The sequence below is a fragment of the Hydra viridissima genome, unplaced genomic scaffold, assembly GCF_058129835.1.
Source record: "Hydra viridissima isolate aposymbiotic clone 2 unplaced genomic scaffold, HvirCarnegie_v1 scaffold_11, whole genome shotgun sequence".
Lineage (NCBI taxonomy): Eukaryota > Metazoa > Cnidaria > Hydrozoa > Anthoathecata > Hydridae > Hydra > Hydra viridissima.
In genome coordinates, this window is record NW_028324310.1 from 1,337,233 (window position 1) to 1,355,506 (window position 18,274).

The following is an 18,274-nucleotide window of genomic DNA, read 5'->3' on the forward strand; positions in this document are numbered from 1 at the left end:
TGGATGTCGTGTCTGCAAACAAGTGGTCTCGCCTCATAACAAATCCTGGATTTCCGTTGGCGTTTGAAGTGTCTTTATACCACATTTGCTTCAAACCATCTGCAAGCTGAAAACTAAAAGGGTATTTCAACAATCCAAGCATGGTTGTTCCTTGACCTGGATACATGACTCTTTCCACTTGTTGTCCTGATAAATCATAGGTGACATCATTAAACAAATACATGATGGCGTTGTTCACCAGAGCAATGTTGTCTGTTGCTGTGTATGCAGTTCCATCTGCTTTTTTGAGAACCCCTTCAACGAGGATGTAAGCCTCTGATGGTACTGTTTGTACAGATTGACAATCAATCTCAAAAACGATCGATCCTGAAGAATTTAAATCGAGGTTTGTTGGGAGGTACTCGAAAAAATCAACTTTTTCAATTCCAGTGTCATACTCTGGCATTTCATCAACTCTTAATCTATCGGTGTTTATCATTTTTAAAATGAGAAAAAAAAATTTATGTCATTTTTGATTCGTTAAAAAAATCAAGCAATCAAAAGCCCGCTCCCCATTTTAACGAGATCTTGGATTCTAGCCGCATTCTTTTTCGTCATTTTCTTTTTCACTTGAATGGAAGAACCAAACATTTTTTTTTGCAGCTCATCCATTGGATGAATATACGGATGAATATACGGATCATTCTTTACCTCTTCGTTTACATTCGTGGTGAGTATTTGGTTTGGATTCACCGTACCTGTCTTGGCGTAAACTTTTTCAAGCGCTTTTTTTCCTTTGTCGATGGCAACGTCTTTAGCAGTGGATATAGCTGAAGAGGCTAATTCTTTTCCAGCAGATTTGGCGGCTGTGATTGCTTCTCTTCCAATTTCGCTTGCAGCTGCTTTTCTCAATAAATGAAGAGACGATCGTGAAGCGTTTGAAGCTGCCATTCTCCTCAAAAAATTTTTAATCGCGTCCATGATTCCTCCACCTCCAACGACGTTCTTTTTAAAATATCTTCTGTTGTTCACAATGAGCATTTTTTTAAAATGAGAAAATATTTTTTTAGATCCGTTTGCGGATCAATGGAATTTCACTTGTGAAATTTTTAAATCCTTTGGATTCATGGAAATTCACAAGTGAATCCATTCTCACGACTCGATGTATTTTTGAATCGCTCTGTATTCCTCTTTGTTTATTTCCCCCTGTCTCAAAAGCTCGTCACAAATGGCAACGGCTTCGTTTCTCGATGCTATATTTCCAGCATGTCCTGCAGCAATACTCAATTGAAGTTTTTCCACCAACGCATTAGGATCGCTCGGAAGGATAATCAAACCATGACCTTTTTTTTCTTTAAGTTTGTTTTCAATAGGTATGATGAATTTATTGTATTTCTCAACCTCTGTTGCTTTAGGCTTGTTGTGTCTCGCATCCGACTTTACGGCCTCACTCTCTACTAAAATTTTCGAGTAATTAAATACATCTTCTGCTGTCACGTTTTCTGAAACGTTTGGATTGGTCATCAACTCCCAAAGACCTTTGGTTCCTTCATACCTTTCGCCTCCAACAATCATATCGTTTCCTTCAAACATCACTCCCATTTTTCCAATCGTATATTGACCATCGCTTTTGCTCAATTCAAACTTGTTCTTAAAGCTTCTTTTAAATTCAGCTCTTGCGTTCAGATCAAACAACTGATCATCCTCAGGAAAAATAGACGACTCTAAAGGCGCTTCTTGCTTTATGCTCTCCTCCTCGTTTTTAACCTCGTTTTTAACCTCGGATTTTATCTTTTTGAACGTCTTCTCATTGCTCTCAATCAGAGGCTTAAAAAACTTGCTCAAATCAGTCTGATAATTTGCATCTGAAATGTTGGTGTTGAGACTCTCATTGTAAAGCTTTTCTCTATTAGCTCTATATTCTCTCAAAATCTCATCTCGCTTTTCAGGATCTTGTATTCTAAAAAAAGACATTTTTAGAATACGGAGAAAAAAACTTAAAACAAAAACTCGATTGCGTTTACTATTTCTTTTTGGATTCTTTAATTTTTCTTAGATTCTTTGAATCCCATGGAAAAATATTAATTTTTCTTAAACAAGTTGTTGAATGCTTTTATCGCGTCTTCTCTTCCTTTTTGGATCAACGACTCTTTAGTCAATTCGTCAATGACGCTTTTTGTCTTGGTTCGGATTTCTTCACTCATGACTTTGAATTTTTGAAGCTCGCTGAGAATGAGTTCGTACTCGGAATCACTCACAAATCCATCCATAAGAGATTTTGAAATGTGGTCACTAATCGTATTCAATTTTGACTCGGAAAGAACTTTCAATTTTTCATGCTTTTCAGCCTTTATCATCATTTTTTTGTTCTGATGATTTCCGAAAATGGATAAAGCTCCCAATACAACAGCAACCCCTTCACACGCAATCGAAACTGGAGTGGCAACGACGGTTGATAAAAGTGCAATCCCTGTAACCCCTAAACCAATGCATACCGTTTGCAATCCATCGTCGGTGAAACGAATTATTTTTGCAGCTCGATGGTATTTTTTACTCAAAGCCATTCGTTTCACTTTTTCATCCTCTATTTCTTTTTGGATCTCACTGATTTTTTGAAGTCGATATAAATGCCCTCCATCTGATGGTGCCGTTGGAAGAACTGGATAAATTTTTTCAGTGTTTTTGATTATCTCCATCTTTTTAACAAAGACACATTTTTTTTAATTCGAATCGATGTAGTTTATTTTACAAAGCTTTTCACCTTTTTTAACGGTGACTTCCTGGTTGTTATAATTGTGTATGGTCATAACTATGTCATCCACAGACTCGGAAAAAATAGCATCGTTTTTGAAATAATTCAATTGGTTGTTTAATTTATCCATCAAAGTGGCGACAGCAATTCCTTTGTCTAATTGTAAACCTATAGACAACGATATCTGCTTGTGAGATAAAGGAAGAAATTTAATGTCTTGTTGAGCAAAAATCTCGTGCTGTCTGTTGGTGTTGAAATACGTGGGATAATCCAACTTTTTCTTTGTTACAATAATGTTTTTCGTATTTTTTCGTTCCAACTCTTTGATTCTATCCTCTAAATGACTCAGTTGGAAATTAAAATTGTTAATCTCTACTGAGGCGCTGTTTTTAAGCAACTTGTGTGGGGCATGCATTTTTTAATATGAAAATAAAATGTTTTAAGTCGTTTTATTTTCAGTTTTTTGTGCTTTTACATTTCCTCGTCTAATTCTTTTACCTCTAAATCCAAGTCTTCACACATCATGATGCTATGAGACAAAGATGCATTTTTCACGATGACTGCCTCGACCAGTTTAACTTGAATAGACACAATCGAAGGACCAATATACACCCCCTCAATTCTAAGTCCTCCAATAGCGTAACATCGTTGGTTGATAAAATCATATCCAGAAGAGTTGACCAAATTTTTATTACTACGTTCTCCTTTGACTCCATTTTTTATATCAAGAGCTGTTTTCCTTCTATGAAATGTAGAAGTAATGAATATTTCGTCTTCATTTTTAAATTCGCTTGCGGATTCATGGAAATTTTTAGATCTTTTAGTAATATACATTTTAGCATAAAACACTGGCGCTGCTTCAGGATGATCAGGCTTATATTTTAAAATACTCAATTCGTCTGAATTAATTTGCTTTTTTCTTCCTTCTTTTTTAAGTTTGGCTGACAATTTATCTACTTCACCTCTAATAAACAAAGTAATCTTTTCCATTGTACTAATAAAATTTGCTTCTTCTTCAGTTTTACCCTTTTTAGCATCAAAGCAAACAAAGGACATGGAATACCCAGTCAATTTTTGTGTTGTAGGATCTTTATTCTCACACACACCATACGAAAATAATATAGGTGTTCGTAATACAAGAGGACCATCTCCACTTGGATAAGAATATTTTACTGGTACTTTTTGATAGACTACTGGTTTTGTCGCTGCGTAAATTTCTCCAACTGATAATTTGCTCTCATCAAAATTTCCAATTGTAATAAAATTCATTTCTTTTCTATATACAAGATTTTTATTTAACTCAAAATAAAAATTTTTTTCTTATCATACAAAACGACTATTTTTGCAAACGTATCAATTCTTCATTATTCACCCATGAGTTGAAAGAGTCTGGATATCCAAACCATTTGACTAAAGATCTGTTCTTTTGCTTTCGAATGACTTTTTCAATTCTAAATATGTCTTGATTGGTCTTTTGCATTTCTTGTTCATAAAATGTACCTTTAATTTCTTCACCGTTAGCATCAGCGATTTTATACGTGGATGGATTCGTATGCTGAACATTTAACACGGTAAAAACCTCTTCAGTCCATCTCGGTGTATACCCCTTTTCAAAATGAGACTTCTTTTTTACGATCCTCACTTTGTCACCCATTGAAAATTTTGGTTTTGTTGGTAATGTTTGATCCTTTCCATACAGATTCCACCATACCCTACCTTTATTCTTTTCATCGCTAGCCTCCACTGGAGTCATTTTAATGGAAGAGTGCTTGGTGTGGTTGTAGTTATCAACCATCTCATCCAATACGTCAATGTATTTATTGGTGTTGTTGGCTGAAAAATATTTAAACATTCTCTCTTTCATCGTTCTATTCCATCGCTCGACAACAGAACTTTTTTCTTCATTTTCAGTGGAGTATAATTGTATTCCCAACGCTTTCACATGCTTGTTGTAAAACTCTTTACCTTTATCCACCCACATCTTTGTACACCTTCTCTCCTCAACTATTTTGCTTAGAGCGTTAGCTACATCAACTCCAGTTTTACTCTTTAACGGAACAATCCATCCATACTTTGAAAACACGTCGATCACCATGAGCAAATATTTTACCCCGTTGTTGAATTTTGAAAACGATTGCATGTCAACCAAATCTGCAGCCCATATTTCATCCATGTCGTTCACAAACACTTTTCTTCTTTTAAAATGATGAATGACTGGTTTATGAAGCTCGTTTGCAAGCTGATCCGTCCATTTCAGGTTCTCCGGTGCTTTTTTTTAACAGATACACCTAGACCGAATTTAGCTTTGGCTTTGATGATGGGAGTGATCAGTTTTCTTTCGTTTATCTCTTTTTGAGTAGGGTTTGGAATGGAGTTCATTTCTTCAAGCATCATTTGATCTGCCAAATTTCTGCTTTGAACGTCGTTTAAATATTTATAAGCTAAATCGTGATGGTATGCTGCATTGTCCACTCGATCTACCGGTTTGCTCCACTCTTGATACATGTCTGTGGATGTGAGTCTTTTGTCCAAGTTTGTGCCAGGTCCTGCAAAATTCATTCCTGGAATGTGCATTTCTCCTGGAAATTTTGCCCATGGAAGCTTTATTTTTTTTGAAAAATTGTTGATCGATTCCACCAAGTCTCCTCCTTTTGCCGTATGCGAAGATGATCCTTTGAGTGCATGCGAAGAAACAAACTTACATTTGGTCGTTCCGCAAACGTTGCAAGCCCCTTTAACCATATGCCTGTTGTTTTTTGTGATTTCGTTTCTCAAATGATTCGTTTCTGTTTTCCTTTTGCATTTAACACAATACATTTTATTTAAAAAAAATATTTTTAAACTAAAAATGGAAGTGTCTGATTTGTCATGGAATATTGGAAAAATCAAAAGAAACAACAACAAGCTTTTACCGAGAAGCATTCGAGGAATCATCGTTGGGAAATCCGGATGTGGAAAAACAACGTTGCTTCTCAATTTATTGCTCAGGCCTGGATGGTTGGATTATAACCATTTGCAAGTTTTTGGAAAATCTCTTTTCCAACCCGAGTACAAAATACTAAAAAGTTCGTTCGAAAAAAAATTACCAAAAAAAATAATTCTCGACTTGTTCAAGGTACAAACCGAAATTGAAAAATTGAAACTAGATCCTGAATGTGTTATCAACGATCTTTCAAAAAAATTTTCCGAAACCGAGGGTATGGAGTGTGAATTTTTTGAAACGGCTGACGATGTACCTAATCCTGAAGATCTTGATTCATCCAAAAACAATTTAATGATCTTTGACGATTTGCAATTGACCAAACAAAACAAATGTGAAAAATATTACATCCGAGGAAGACACTCTAACGTCGACTGCTTTTACCTCGCTCAAAATTATTTCATGCTCCCAAGACAAACGATCAGAGAAAACACCAATTTTATCTGTCTCTTTCCTCAAGACTTAAAAAACATTAACCACATTTATCAAGATCACGTTTCTAGTGATATGGAAAAAGAAGAGTTTGAAAAGTTTTGTAGACATTGTTGGTCTGAACCTCACGGATTTGCGGTGATTGATTTATCGTCAAAAAAAGACAATGGAAAATATCGAAGCGGATTTGACACTTTTTATTTTCCAAAAGAAGCCATTTAAGAAATCGTAGATTTCAATGAATCCAAAGGATTTAAAAAAATTCTTCGAATTTTTCACGGATCTTAAAAGATCTAAAAAAAATGTTACATAATAAAAAATGTCAAGCATAATCATCGACGTGGATGGAAATTCCAACGTAATCATAACAGAATTTTTAGACAAAATCGTTTTTGACAAAGGAAAAACTTATGAAATGGCTTTTTTTGGGCTTGAGACGTACAGCAGCTTTCCAAACATCATCAGCAAAAACAATTCTTTCCGGTATAGCATGAACAATGGAGTTCATTGGGAAAACGTCGTCATTCCAGACGGGAGCTACGACATCAAAGACATCAACAATTATTTACAAAAGACTGTCTCAAACACAATAAAAAATTATGCGTCTCAAAGCTCCAGCTACGTCACAGCAAATAAAATCAGCTACTCTCCCGATAACATAAAAATAGAAGCCAATTTAAACACTTTAAAATCAAGCATCACACTTGGAATGAATTATTTGATGGATTTGAACGTGGATAACAGCATCGCCCCACTTTTAGGATTTACAAAAAGACAATTGGACTCCAATTCAACATACGAGTCTGACGATATTGTTAGAATTTCAAGCATCAACACGATCAGAATCCTCAACAACGTCATCGGGTCTGCTTACGTCAACGGAACCCCACTCAATTGCATCTACTCTTTTTATCCAGCTGTTGGTCCTGGTTTTAAAATCATCGAAAGACCCACTCATTTGACTTTCCTCCCTGTTAAGGTTCCAGAAATTTCTACAATGATCACTCGCGTTGTTGATCAAAATGGAAATTTGGTTGATTTTCGTGGAGAGGACATTACAATCCGTTATCTCATTCGAGAAGTGAAATAAATATTTTTTCTCACATTTAAAAATGAGCAAATATGTTAGTGTTAAATTAAATGTGTCTCAGGGACAGATTGAAAAAATAAAAAAATCAATGATAGCAGGTAAACCTGTGAGCATCCAAATTTCAAAAGATGATTTTAATGGAAACGACGTTTTACTTGTAACACAAAATCAACATCGAAAACTTTTGGACGCTCTCCATCGAGGAGTTGGAGTCACCATTAAAATGAGCAAAACCCAATTGGAACATAACGCAAATGTGAAAGGAGGATTTATTGGAGCTCTTCTACCTTTATTAGGTATGTTGGGTAGTACACTTGCAACAAGAGTAGTTCCAGCTCTTGCCACCGGATTGTTAGCAGGCGTAGGATCTTCTGCAGGTTCTGCTATGGTTGATAAAATTGCAGGAAGAGGTATCGTTTATTTGAAAAAGAATGGAAATGGAATGAAAATGGGAACGCACAGAGGAAACGGATTATTTTTAACACCCTGGCCTAAAGGAGGATCATTCAAAGACGGAGTTTACGTTAAAAGCGGAAGAGGATATGAATCTATCGGAGCTGGTTTGCTTCTCGGACCAAACTCACCCTTTAATAGCATTCCCTTTTTAGGTGCTATTCTATGAATAATCTCTTGTAAAAATTCGAAGAATTTCCATTGATCCGCAAACGGATCTAAATTGTACAAAGAAAAAAACTTTTTAAAATGATATAAATAAATTTTTTCTTGCTATAAAAAATGACATGCTCCTTTAAATATTTTGATAAAAAATCAAACAGCTACCATACATACAGCTCCGAAAATTATGATCAATATATCAGAAAACGTATTCACCTTGATAAAGATTCCAAAGCAGTTGGTAGAGAGTTTAAAGCATATCTACAGTATAAAAAATTGTTAAAAGAAATAGAAAAATTAAATGAACTAAAAAAAGGTAAAATAGAGTCGTGGAAATATGATCAGATGCGCATAATGAGAATTGAAGAAAAAGAACAAAATTTAAATTATCAAAAACAAAGGCTAGCAAGATATTATAAATATATAATTAAAAAACCTGCCCCATCTGAACTCTTAGATTCACATTAAAAACTATTTTATATATTTTCAGATATATAAAATTTACATCTTCACAATATATACGTCACTATCGTTTACTGTAGAATAGAAAAATACGATGATCAACACAAAAACAACATGCACAAAGAATTAGAGAAACGCGAAGAGAAAAATATAAACATCTTTTTCCATACTTGAACTACAAAGAATAAATTAAGTCATTCACAACCTTTTTTTTTCATTATGGCATCTCATTATGAAAATCCACAAAAATGGAAATACGCAAAAATACCCATGAGCATGCGCAAAAAAAAAATAGCCATGAGCATGCGCAAAAATGCTCATGAGCCAGAACCCGCATTTTGTAGTAGTTATGTGAGCAAGTTGTTTAAAACGGTGAAAAGTGGAAGCGAGTTGACTGTCGATTTTGAAATTGGGAAGTTTGGAAATCGCCGTGAGATCTTTAGACCAGTTTGCGTATAATATTAAGGTGGCGACGGAAAGCGTTCAAAACGTGAATTTGAGTGAGCGCTATTCTTTTTGTTCAAAGAGAAGAATTTTGGCTTCGAGATTTAGCGATATGTGTAAAATGATAAAGCCGACCTCGGAATTTAGAGTGGTTTTAGAGAAAGGAGCGTTGATATTTTCAATGGAGAAAAGCGGTGTTTTTTCAGAGAGCTTTAAGTTTGGAGAAGAAACAGAGGATGAAGTGAGGGTTGATTTGGTGCGTCGGTCTGAGCAGCTGTATCGAGTTTCAAAATTAGTTTTTTTTTCGAGCGTGTAGGATAAGTTTGTGGGAGAGACGTTGATGATTTCGTCCACAGGAGAAATAGGGACGGTAAAAGTGTATTTTCTCTGAGAGATTTTTTATTCTTGTCAAATAAAAAATTTTTTTAGATCCTTTGGATCCGTGAAGAATCTGCGATTTATTATAGAATGGCGCTTAAAAAGGGAATGCTTGAAAAGGGTGAATTGGGTCCGAGCAGTAAACCGGATCCAAAAGATTCGTAGCCTTTGCCAGTTTTTAAGAAGAACCCTTCTCCATCGACGCTTTTAGACCAGGGTCTTAAGTATAAGCCAGAGCCAGCTGCGGTTGATTTCATTCCTTTTCCGTTTTTGTTTAACTAAACCACGCCGCGCCCAGCAATTTTGTCAACCATGGCAGAACCGGCAGAAGCTCCAACACCTGAAAGCAGGCCAGTTGCAAGAGCAGGAACAACTTTTGTGGCTAGAGTGCTTCCGAGCATGCCGAGCAAAGGGAGGAAAGCACCGATGAATCCTCCTTCGACTTTTGAGTTGTGCATGAGTTGTTTTTTGCTGAGTTTGAGAGAGACTCCTTTGCCTTCGCCGTATGCTTTTCTAATTTTGTTCAATCGCGAGTTTGTGACAGCGATGATGTGATTTCCTTCTAAATATGAATGAGTGAGTTTTATGCTGACGTCGGTTTTTAATTTTGTCAGCTTGTCCTTGCGAAACGTTTAATCTGATCTTTTGGTAATTGCTCATTTTTAATAGAAAAGGAAAAAAAAATTAGATTTATCGATTGAAAGCGTTTCCGGAGAAAAGATCGGAAAGAGTTGAGGAAATTCTCTCTCTGTTGTGGTATCTGACGATGATGTCTTGGCGCTACTGCACTTTCGCACCCCCCTTTTTTTATAATTGATTACGATAGAGAATTTCATGCTGATTCAGAAAAATATAAAAACATAGACTTGAAAATCAATGGAAAGTGCTCTAATTTGAAGTCAAAGTTTTAAAAAATCCCACTAAAAACACTAATATTCGCCATTTTAAAAACCATATCACGGTAGCAAAAGTGAATGGATGGTTTTCATCGTATAAGTACTTACTTTAAATATTGCGTAATTTTCTTTAATTTCTCTAGAGCTTGCTCAGGCGTAGCTAATGATCAATAAAACGTATGCTACAAGAACACAACAAAATAGACTTTTTTTTTATTTATTTACATGTATATAAATTAAATATTTTTAGAATAAATTCATTTTGCATTTTTGCATTTGAGTTCACACAGGATAACTTGCTACAATTTGGGTCCAAAAGTGAAAGAAGCGATGTTCATTAAATCGTTGTACCCACATAAACTCTGATAAGTAATCCGGAATCATTTCACGATTAGTAGGCCCCATCATAGCTTTTAATTTTGATTTGGCTCGACACCACATTGCTTCCACATGGTTCGTAGTAACTCCTGTGTGAGGATCAACAAAATGAAGTCTATGGTTGACGGTGTCATGTTGATATGCTAAGGCTGGTAAGTTATTGTAAGCAGCCCACATGTCACTCCACACAATTGAACCAGGACGAATCCATTGTTGTATTATAGGAAGCAATGTAGAGGCGTCTCGATTCGCAACAGGAACTAAGAAACCTTTCTTTGTTTCTGGCTCATAGCCTCCAAATATCCATTGTTGTGGAACTAATCGACCAACTTCGTATTTCCTCCTAGAAAATAAACATTCATCTATTTCCAAAACACAACCTGGTCCACCAATTTGTTCTGGATTATTTATAAAATATGAAACACAAATGTCTCGACAAAACTGATTCCAGTCAACAACCGAATGATCGCTGCCTATTCTCAGTTCGTGTTTGACATCTTCTAAAGACATACCTCGGCTTGAGCCAGCGCTTCTACACCATATGTAAGTTATTGATATAACCTGCCACAATTCCAAGTGTGAGTTTTCAAAAAAGCTCCCTTTTCTGATACTTAAAGTTCTGCGGCAACGTTTAATGGGGCATCTCCAAACCACTTTATCCACTGCTCGCATATAATTTTGCTGTGTGCAAGGTACGCCACATAAGTTACAATTCATAGAGACTGCCAGTAAACCATACTCTCTGCACCAAAGTATTGTGGAGTCCAAGTTGTTCATAAATCGTGCTCCAATCTGTGTAAGAGAAATAGAGTCGAATTCATCCATAGTTGGTTTTCGAAGAGCCATATTGTAAAGGAAAAAATAGTATGAAATGTCGGCAAACTTTCTTTCGGCGAGAGAAATTATAAAGAAAGAACAACAACAAAAGGAACATGCTGCATTGCTGCATTGCTGTATGCTTTTATTACGGATTTACTCCTAAATTATTTGGAACACAAATTTTGTCTGTTATTTGTACGAATCAATAATTTAAACTGATTAAACTCAATCAAATTAATTGATTGATAAAATGTATTTTAAAATATATACATTTATTGGCTCCAAGGTTTTTTATTTGCTAAATTTACTTAAAATATTTATTTATTGGGATAAATGCGCTTTTTTAAAAAGAACTTCCACGCGTTTTGAAAGTTAGTTGCAGTTTTTCTTTTTTTTTTTATGTGTAAACCATGTCAATTTTGCGTGGAGTATTGCTTCACGCTTAAAAATCTTTTTATTAAAAAAAAATGGCGAATATTAGTGTTTTTAGTGGGATTTTTTAAAACTTTGATTTCAAATTAGAGCACTTTCCATTGATTTTCATGTCTATGTTTTTATATTTTTCTGAATCAGCATGAAATTCTCTATCGTATTCAATTATAAAAAAAGGGGGGTGCGAAAGTACAGTAGCGCCGATGTCTTCTCCTCTAAAATCGATCAAGTTTCCATTTTGATCGACAATTTGCGTTTCCATTCTTGAAAATTTGCTGACAGCGATGGGAAGGTAAGTCAAGTGAAAAGGTTTTTCAACAATTTTATATCCAGGTTCAACCTGCGGATAAAAGGAGTAAATGTTGTTTGTTGTTTTTCCGTCTAAATAAGACGATCCGATAATGTCGTTGGTTACTCGGATCACCGCTCTATCTTCAATTCTCACGATGTTTTCAGACTCGTAAGTGTCGATGACGCTTGTGCCTTTTTTAGGATTGGTAGGGTCTTCATTTTTTTCAACGTAGGTGTATTCATTTTTGTCAAATCCGAGGAGCGTTACAATGCTGTTAATAATGTTAAAAATGACCCAGTATTTTGTCGTTTCTGAAGGCTTTCCAAAGGTCAATACGGCTTTCAATGAAGACTCGTTTGCTGTGATGGTGACTCCGTCTACTCTGTACAAACTTTTTGTCTGTTTTTCCATTTCAGTTTGAAGGTATTCGTTGATCTTGTTGATGACGTAGGCTCCTTCTTGAATGTAAATGGTGTAGCTGTTTGTGCCAGCGTTTGGGCTGTATTTGAAAACTTTATTTTTAGAGGTGACGTTTGGGTAGCTCTGATAGGTTTCGAGCCCCACAAGCAATATTTCGTACTGTTTGTTTAAATCCAGCTCAATGGGTCTTTCAAAGTACTTTTTGATGGAGCTGTTTGATACTGTGGGTGTATCATTTTTAGATTTAGCAAGCAAATAGAATCCCGACATGTTATTTTATACGCTTGGAAAGTAAAAATCGTCAAACCCGCTTCGGTATTTTCCATAGTCTTTAATAGAGGATAAACCAATGACGGCAAACCCGTGAGGCTGAGACCAGCAGTATTTGCAAAACTTTTTAAATTTTTCTATTTTCATGTCGCTCGAAACGTGGTCTTGATAAATATAGGGACATACTTTTAGAGTCTTGAGGAAAGAGACAAATAAAGTTGGCATTTTCTTGGATGGTTTGTCTGGGGAGCAAGAAATAGTTTTGAGAGAGGTAAAAGCAGTCGATGTTAGAATGTCTTCCTCGGGTGTAGTATTTTTCGCACGTGTTTTGTTTTGTGTCGAGTAGCAGGTCGTCAAAGATCATTAAATTGTTTTTGGTTGAATCGAGATTTTAAGGTTCAGGTACGTCTTCTTCATTTTCGAAAAACAGGCACTCTATGTATATTTCTCCGTTCCATTTTTGGAAATTTCTTCAATGACGGCTTCAGGATTCGCGTTTTTTTGATCAATTTTGTTAAAAATTTTTAACAGTTCGAGAATGATTTCTTTTGGCAGTTTCTTCTCAAAGGAGCTTTTGAGTATTTGGTACTCGGGTTGGAAAAGGGATTTGCAAAAGACTTGCAAGCGGTTATAATCAAGCCATCTAGGTCTAAGCAGCAAATTGAGCAGGAGCGTTGTTTTTCCGCACCCGGACTTTCCAACAATGAGTCCTCGAATGCTTTTTGGCATTAACGCGCTGTTGTTTCTTTTGGTAATTCCAATGTTACATGTCAAATCAATGACTTTCATTTTATGTAAAAAATAAAATTTTTTTTATTGTATTTAAAATGTACTGCGTTAAATGCAAAAGAGAAACTGAAACCATTCATTTGAAGAACGAGATGACAAAAAATAATCGAAAGATTCTCAAAGGTACATGCGACGCTTGCGGAACGACCAAATGCAAATTTGTTTCTTCACATGCGCTTACAAAAGGAGGCGACTTGGTTGAATCAATCAATAAACTGTGAAGCAAAGTGAAGCTGCCGTGGGCGAAATTTCCAGGAGAAATGCACATTCCAAGCATGAATTTTGCCGGGCCTGGCACAAATTTGGACAAAAGGCTCACGTCAACCGACATGTATCAAGATTGGAGCAAGCCGGTGGACAAGGTGGATAATGCAGCATACCATCACGATTTGGCTTACAAATATTTCAATGACCGACAAAACAGGAATGTGGCGGATCAAATGATGCTTGAGGAGATGAATTCGATCCCAAACCCAACACAAAAAGAAATCAACGAAAGTAAACTCATCACACCGGTGATCAAAGCCAAAGCAAAATTTGGATTGGGCGTCTCTAAAAAAAAAAAAAATGCCCGAGAGCACTCTGAAATTGGCGGATCAGCTTGCAGTGGAGCTTCATAAACCGGTCATTCGTCATTTTTAAAGAAGAACAGTGATTGTGAACGGCGTTGATGAAATATGGGCTGCAGATTTGGTTGACATGCAATAGTTTTTAAAAGTCAACAACGGTGTAAAATATTTGCTCATGGTGATCGACGTGTTTTCAAAGTATGGGTGGATCGTTCCATTAAAAAGCAAAACGTGTTTTGAAGTGGCTGAAGCGTTGAAAAAAATCTTCGAAGAAAGAAAGTGCGTCAAAATGTGGGTGGACAAAGGAAAAGAGTTTTACAACAAGTATGTGAAAGCGCTGGGTGAGCAATTGTATTCCACTGAAAACGAGGAAAAAAGTTGCGCCGTCGAGCGATAGAACAGAACGATGAAAGAAAAAATGTTTAAATATTTTTCAGCCAACAACACCAATAAATAAGTTGACGTTTTGGATGAAATGGTGAAAAATTACAATAACACAAAACACTCTTACATCAAAATGACTCCAGTTGAAGCCAGCGAAACAAAGAGTAAGGCGTGGCTAAATGAGCAAACAGAAAGAAAAGATCCAAAATTCTTAATGGGTGACAAAGTGCGGATCACAAAATCGAATTCTAATTTTGAAAAAGGGTATACGCCGAGATGGACTGAGGCGATTTTTACAGTGTCAAAAGTTCAGTATACGGATCCGCCAACGTATAAAATCGCTGACGCTAACGGAGAGGAAATTCAAGGCACTTTTTACGAGCAGGAGATGCAAAAGACGCATCAGGACATATTTAGAATTGAAAAAATCATCCGCAGAACCAAGAGCAAATCGCAGGTCAAATGGTTGGGGTACCCAGACTCGTTTAATTCGTGGGTGGAGAAATAAAGAATTGATCAGTTTGCTTTCGAGCGACATTGACCATTTCCTTTCCCAAAAAAATTTTCCTTCCCATTAAAAAATGAGCAAGATGATGGTTTTGTTTGAGCCTTTTATAAATGAGTACCTAAAGACGGAGGATTACGAGGAGTCGTATTATTATTCGCCTTATGAAGAAAAGTACCATTACAAGATTTACAGCTTTGAAAATTATTTGGATTTTACCATTATTCGTCGAATGGATGAATTTGAGTTAAAAATAAAATGTGGAGGGATTCGTTTTGAAAAAAGCGACATGGTGATGGAGAACACGTTCGAATATGCTCGAAGAAAATTAAATAAAGTTAAGGAACATAGATTTTTTAGAATCAGCCATGAAAAAGAAATTTTTTTATTTTTCCTTAATAAAAAAATGGATTACGAGAGTTATAAAAAAGTATATCCGACTCTTCCTTCTGCTCCTGCGGATGAAGGAGGGCACGTTTACCGTCTTCAAAAAATAAGCGAAATCCGAAAAGAGATGGACAACGAGAGGAAAAAGAGAGTTCATCTCAGCAAAAAGTACCATCGCGTTTTCAGGATCATTTCGAATGTGGACAATACGATGCAAGGTCTGTGCATTGCTTTGGGTGCGACTGGAATTCGACTTTTGTCAACGATTATTGCTAGCCCAGTCGCGCTTGTGTGTGAATGCGTGGCTATTGGAATGGGTTTTTCATCCATTGTCGGAGGTCAAGTGAACAAAAAGATGGCGTTGAAAGCGGAGAAGCACGAAAAGATAAAAGTGTTAGCAGAGTCGAAATTGAACACGATCAGCGAGCACATTTCCAAATCGCTTATGGACGGAAAAATAAGCGATTCAGAGTTTCAGTTGATTCTTGGCCAGCTTCAAAAATTTAAAACCATGACGGAGGAAATACGAACCAAAACCAAAAACAACATGGACGAGTTGGCTAAAGAGTCGCTGATCCAAAAAGGTCGAGAAGATGCCATTCAAGCGTTCAACAATTTGTTTAAGAAAAATTGAAAAATTTTTCCTGGGATTCTAAAAAGGGATCTGAAATATAATTTCTAGCGTATTTTAAAAACCATGCATTATTTTAAAATACAAGACCCGAACAAAAGGGATGAAATTGCGAAAGATATTAATGACAGAAGGAAGAGGATTTATCAAAACAGCATCAACGACAACATTTCAGATGCGGATTTTCAGACTGATTTGAGCAAGCTGTACAAACCGCTCATCGAAAGCAACGAAAAGCTGATAAAATAAAATAGAGAGCAAAGTGACAGAGCCTGTTGATGAACCGGAGGAAGAGTCTATGAATTTGGGCAATATTTCGTCTAAATACTTGAGCATGTACGGCAAAGAGTCTGCCGATCGAAGAAAAAAAAGATATTTTGAGGTGAATAAAGTTGGAGGTAAAATATACATTGGAAAATTGGAAATGACAGTGGATGGAAATGATATCACTGTTGGAGGAGAAAGTTATAAGGGAACAGAAGGCCTTTGGGACCTTGTGATTAAATCCGATCCTCCAAAAGAATTTACTGAGGAAGATTTTAAAAATTACGAAAAGATACTCATAGACACTGGTGCTATACAGCATGGACCCACAGGAAGCAGAAAATTCAAACAAATCATTGCACCTATTTGGGAAAAATTTAAGAGTGAAAATAGAGGAAAAAAAGGTTCGGGAGTCATCATTCTTCAAAGCGATCCAAACGCGTTGGTGGAAAAGCTTGAATTGAGCGTGGCTGCTTTTCGTGCTGGGAATACTGGATCGAGAAATGAGGCTGTGAGCATTTGCGATGAGCTTTTGAGGCAAAAAGTGTATAGCAAAGACCAGTACAAATCGATGATGAAGACCATCGAGGGAAAATAAATGGATCATGGATTTGCAAGCAAATTTAATTTTTTTTGCTTATTAAAAAATGATCATTTACAGAAACAGATATGTTAAGAAACACGTTGTTGGAGGAAGTGGAATCATCGACACGTTGCGAAATTTTTTAAAAAGAGCGGCTGTGTCGAGCGCATCGAGAGCAGCGTCTACTTTGGCTGGCAAAATTGTAAAAAGCGAGTTGGGAAGAGAAGAGATTACGGCTGCAAAATCTGCTGGAAAAGAGCTGGCTTCTTCGGCTATTGTGACTGCTAAAGACGTGGTCGTTGACAAAGGCAAAAAGGCGATGGAAAAGGTGTATGCCAAGACTGGAACCCCAAAAAATCCTGTTCCGCTCACTCTAAAGAGCAAAGACATTATTTCGGGAATGGTTGCAACGGTAGCTCCAACAATCAGCAGCGATTATTCCTCGCTCGGGGGTTCGCTTCGTTCGAAAAAGTTGTCCAGGAAAAACGCCATCCGAATCCAAGACCTGGTAAAAATGTCACAACCAAAAATGGGAAGCGGGATTAAAGTTGCATAAAAATCACTTGTGATTTCCACGGATCCAAAGGATCTGAAAAAATTATTTTTCATAGATTTTCAGAGGTTCAAAATTTTTTTTTCTTTTGTATAGAAAAATGGCAAATTCCGATGTTTTAAACATTACAGAAGAAATAATTGTTGATGAAGAAATTTAGAGATTTGAATTTCACGAATTTAAACACGGCCGGGGAGATAAGAATCAACATTGAGCGGCAAGATTTGTTCACGCTCCTTGTGAGTCGTACCTTTTGGTTCAAGGAAAGCTGACAAAAGCAGACGGGACCTCCTATGCGGATGCGGATGCGATTGCTCTTGCAAACAACGGCATCATGCACCTGTTCAGTCAGATTTTTTATCATTTGTCGAATCAAGAAATTGAAGCCGTATACAGTCCGGGTCAAGCCACCACCATGCTTGGTTTCCTTAAATATCCGGTAGAGTACCAAGTGACTGAGGGGATGAATCAGCTGTGGCAAAGAGACACCACTGGCAATGCCGATCTTGCAAACAACACTGGGTTTAGTCAAAGGCAAGATTTTATCATTAAGAAACCCGCTGGTAAAGGAACATTTTCATTTTGCTTTCCGTTGAAAAACATTTTTGGTTTTTGCGAAGGCAACGAAAAAGTTCTTTACGGATTCAAGCACACCGTGACCCTTGTGAGAAAGAGCGACGTTGATGCAATTTTTAAGAGCGAGGCAACAGCCGCAGGAAAAGTGACCTTGAGCATGTCTTTTTTCATGCCTCATGTCACTCCCTCTTTTATGGCAAACAATAATCTTTACAAGCTCATCAAGTTCAGAGTGGACGTGCCGTTGTCGTTTAAATCCAGACAGTGCAACACCATTGCCGTGTCAGTGTCCAATACCTTCAGTTGGAGGTTGAGCGCCAGATCTGCCAGCGAAAGGCCGAGGTACATGATTGTCGGATTTCAAACCAACAAAGACGGCAATCAAGATTTAAAC

At 36.7% G+C, this 18,274-nt stretch overlaps 2 protein-coding genes across 2 annotated transcripts in view; both read right to left on the bottom strand.

Moving 5' to 3' along the window:
* LOC149881606 (uncharacterized) overlaps positions 1-18,274 on the bottom strand; it is a 192,913-nt gene that overhangs the window by 140,892 nt on the left and 33,747 nt on the right. The gene's annotated exons all lie outside the window — the stretch shown is intronic.
* LOC149881619 (uncharacterized) lies at positions 10,311-11,252 on the bottom strand. Its single transcript, XM_090067177.1, has one exon. It carries the CDS (start codon positions 11,250-11,252, stop codon positions 10,311-10,313), a length of 942 nt encoding a protein of 313 aa, XP_089923303.1.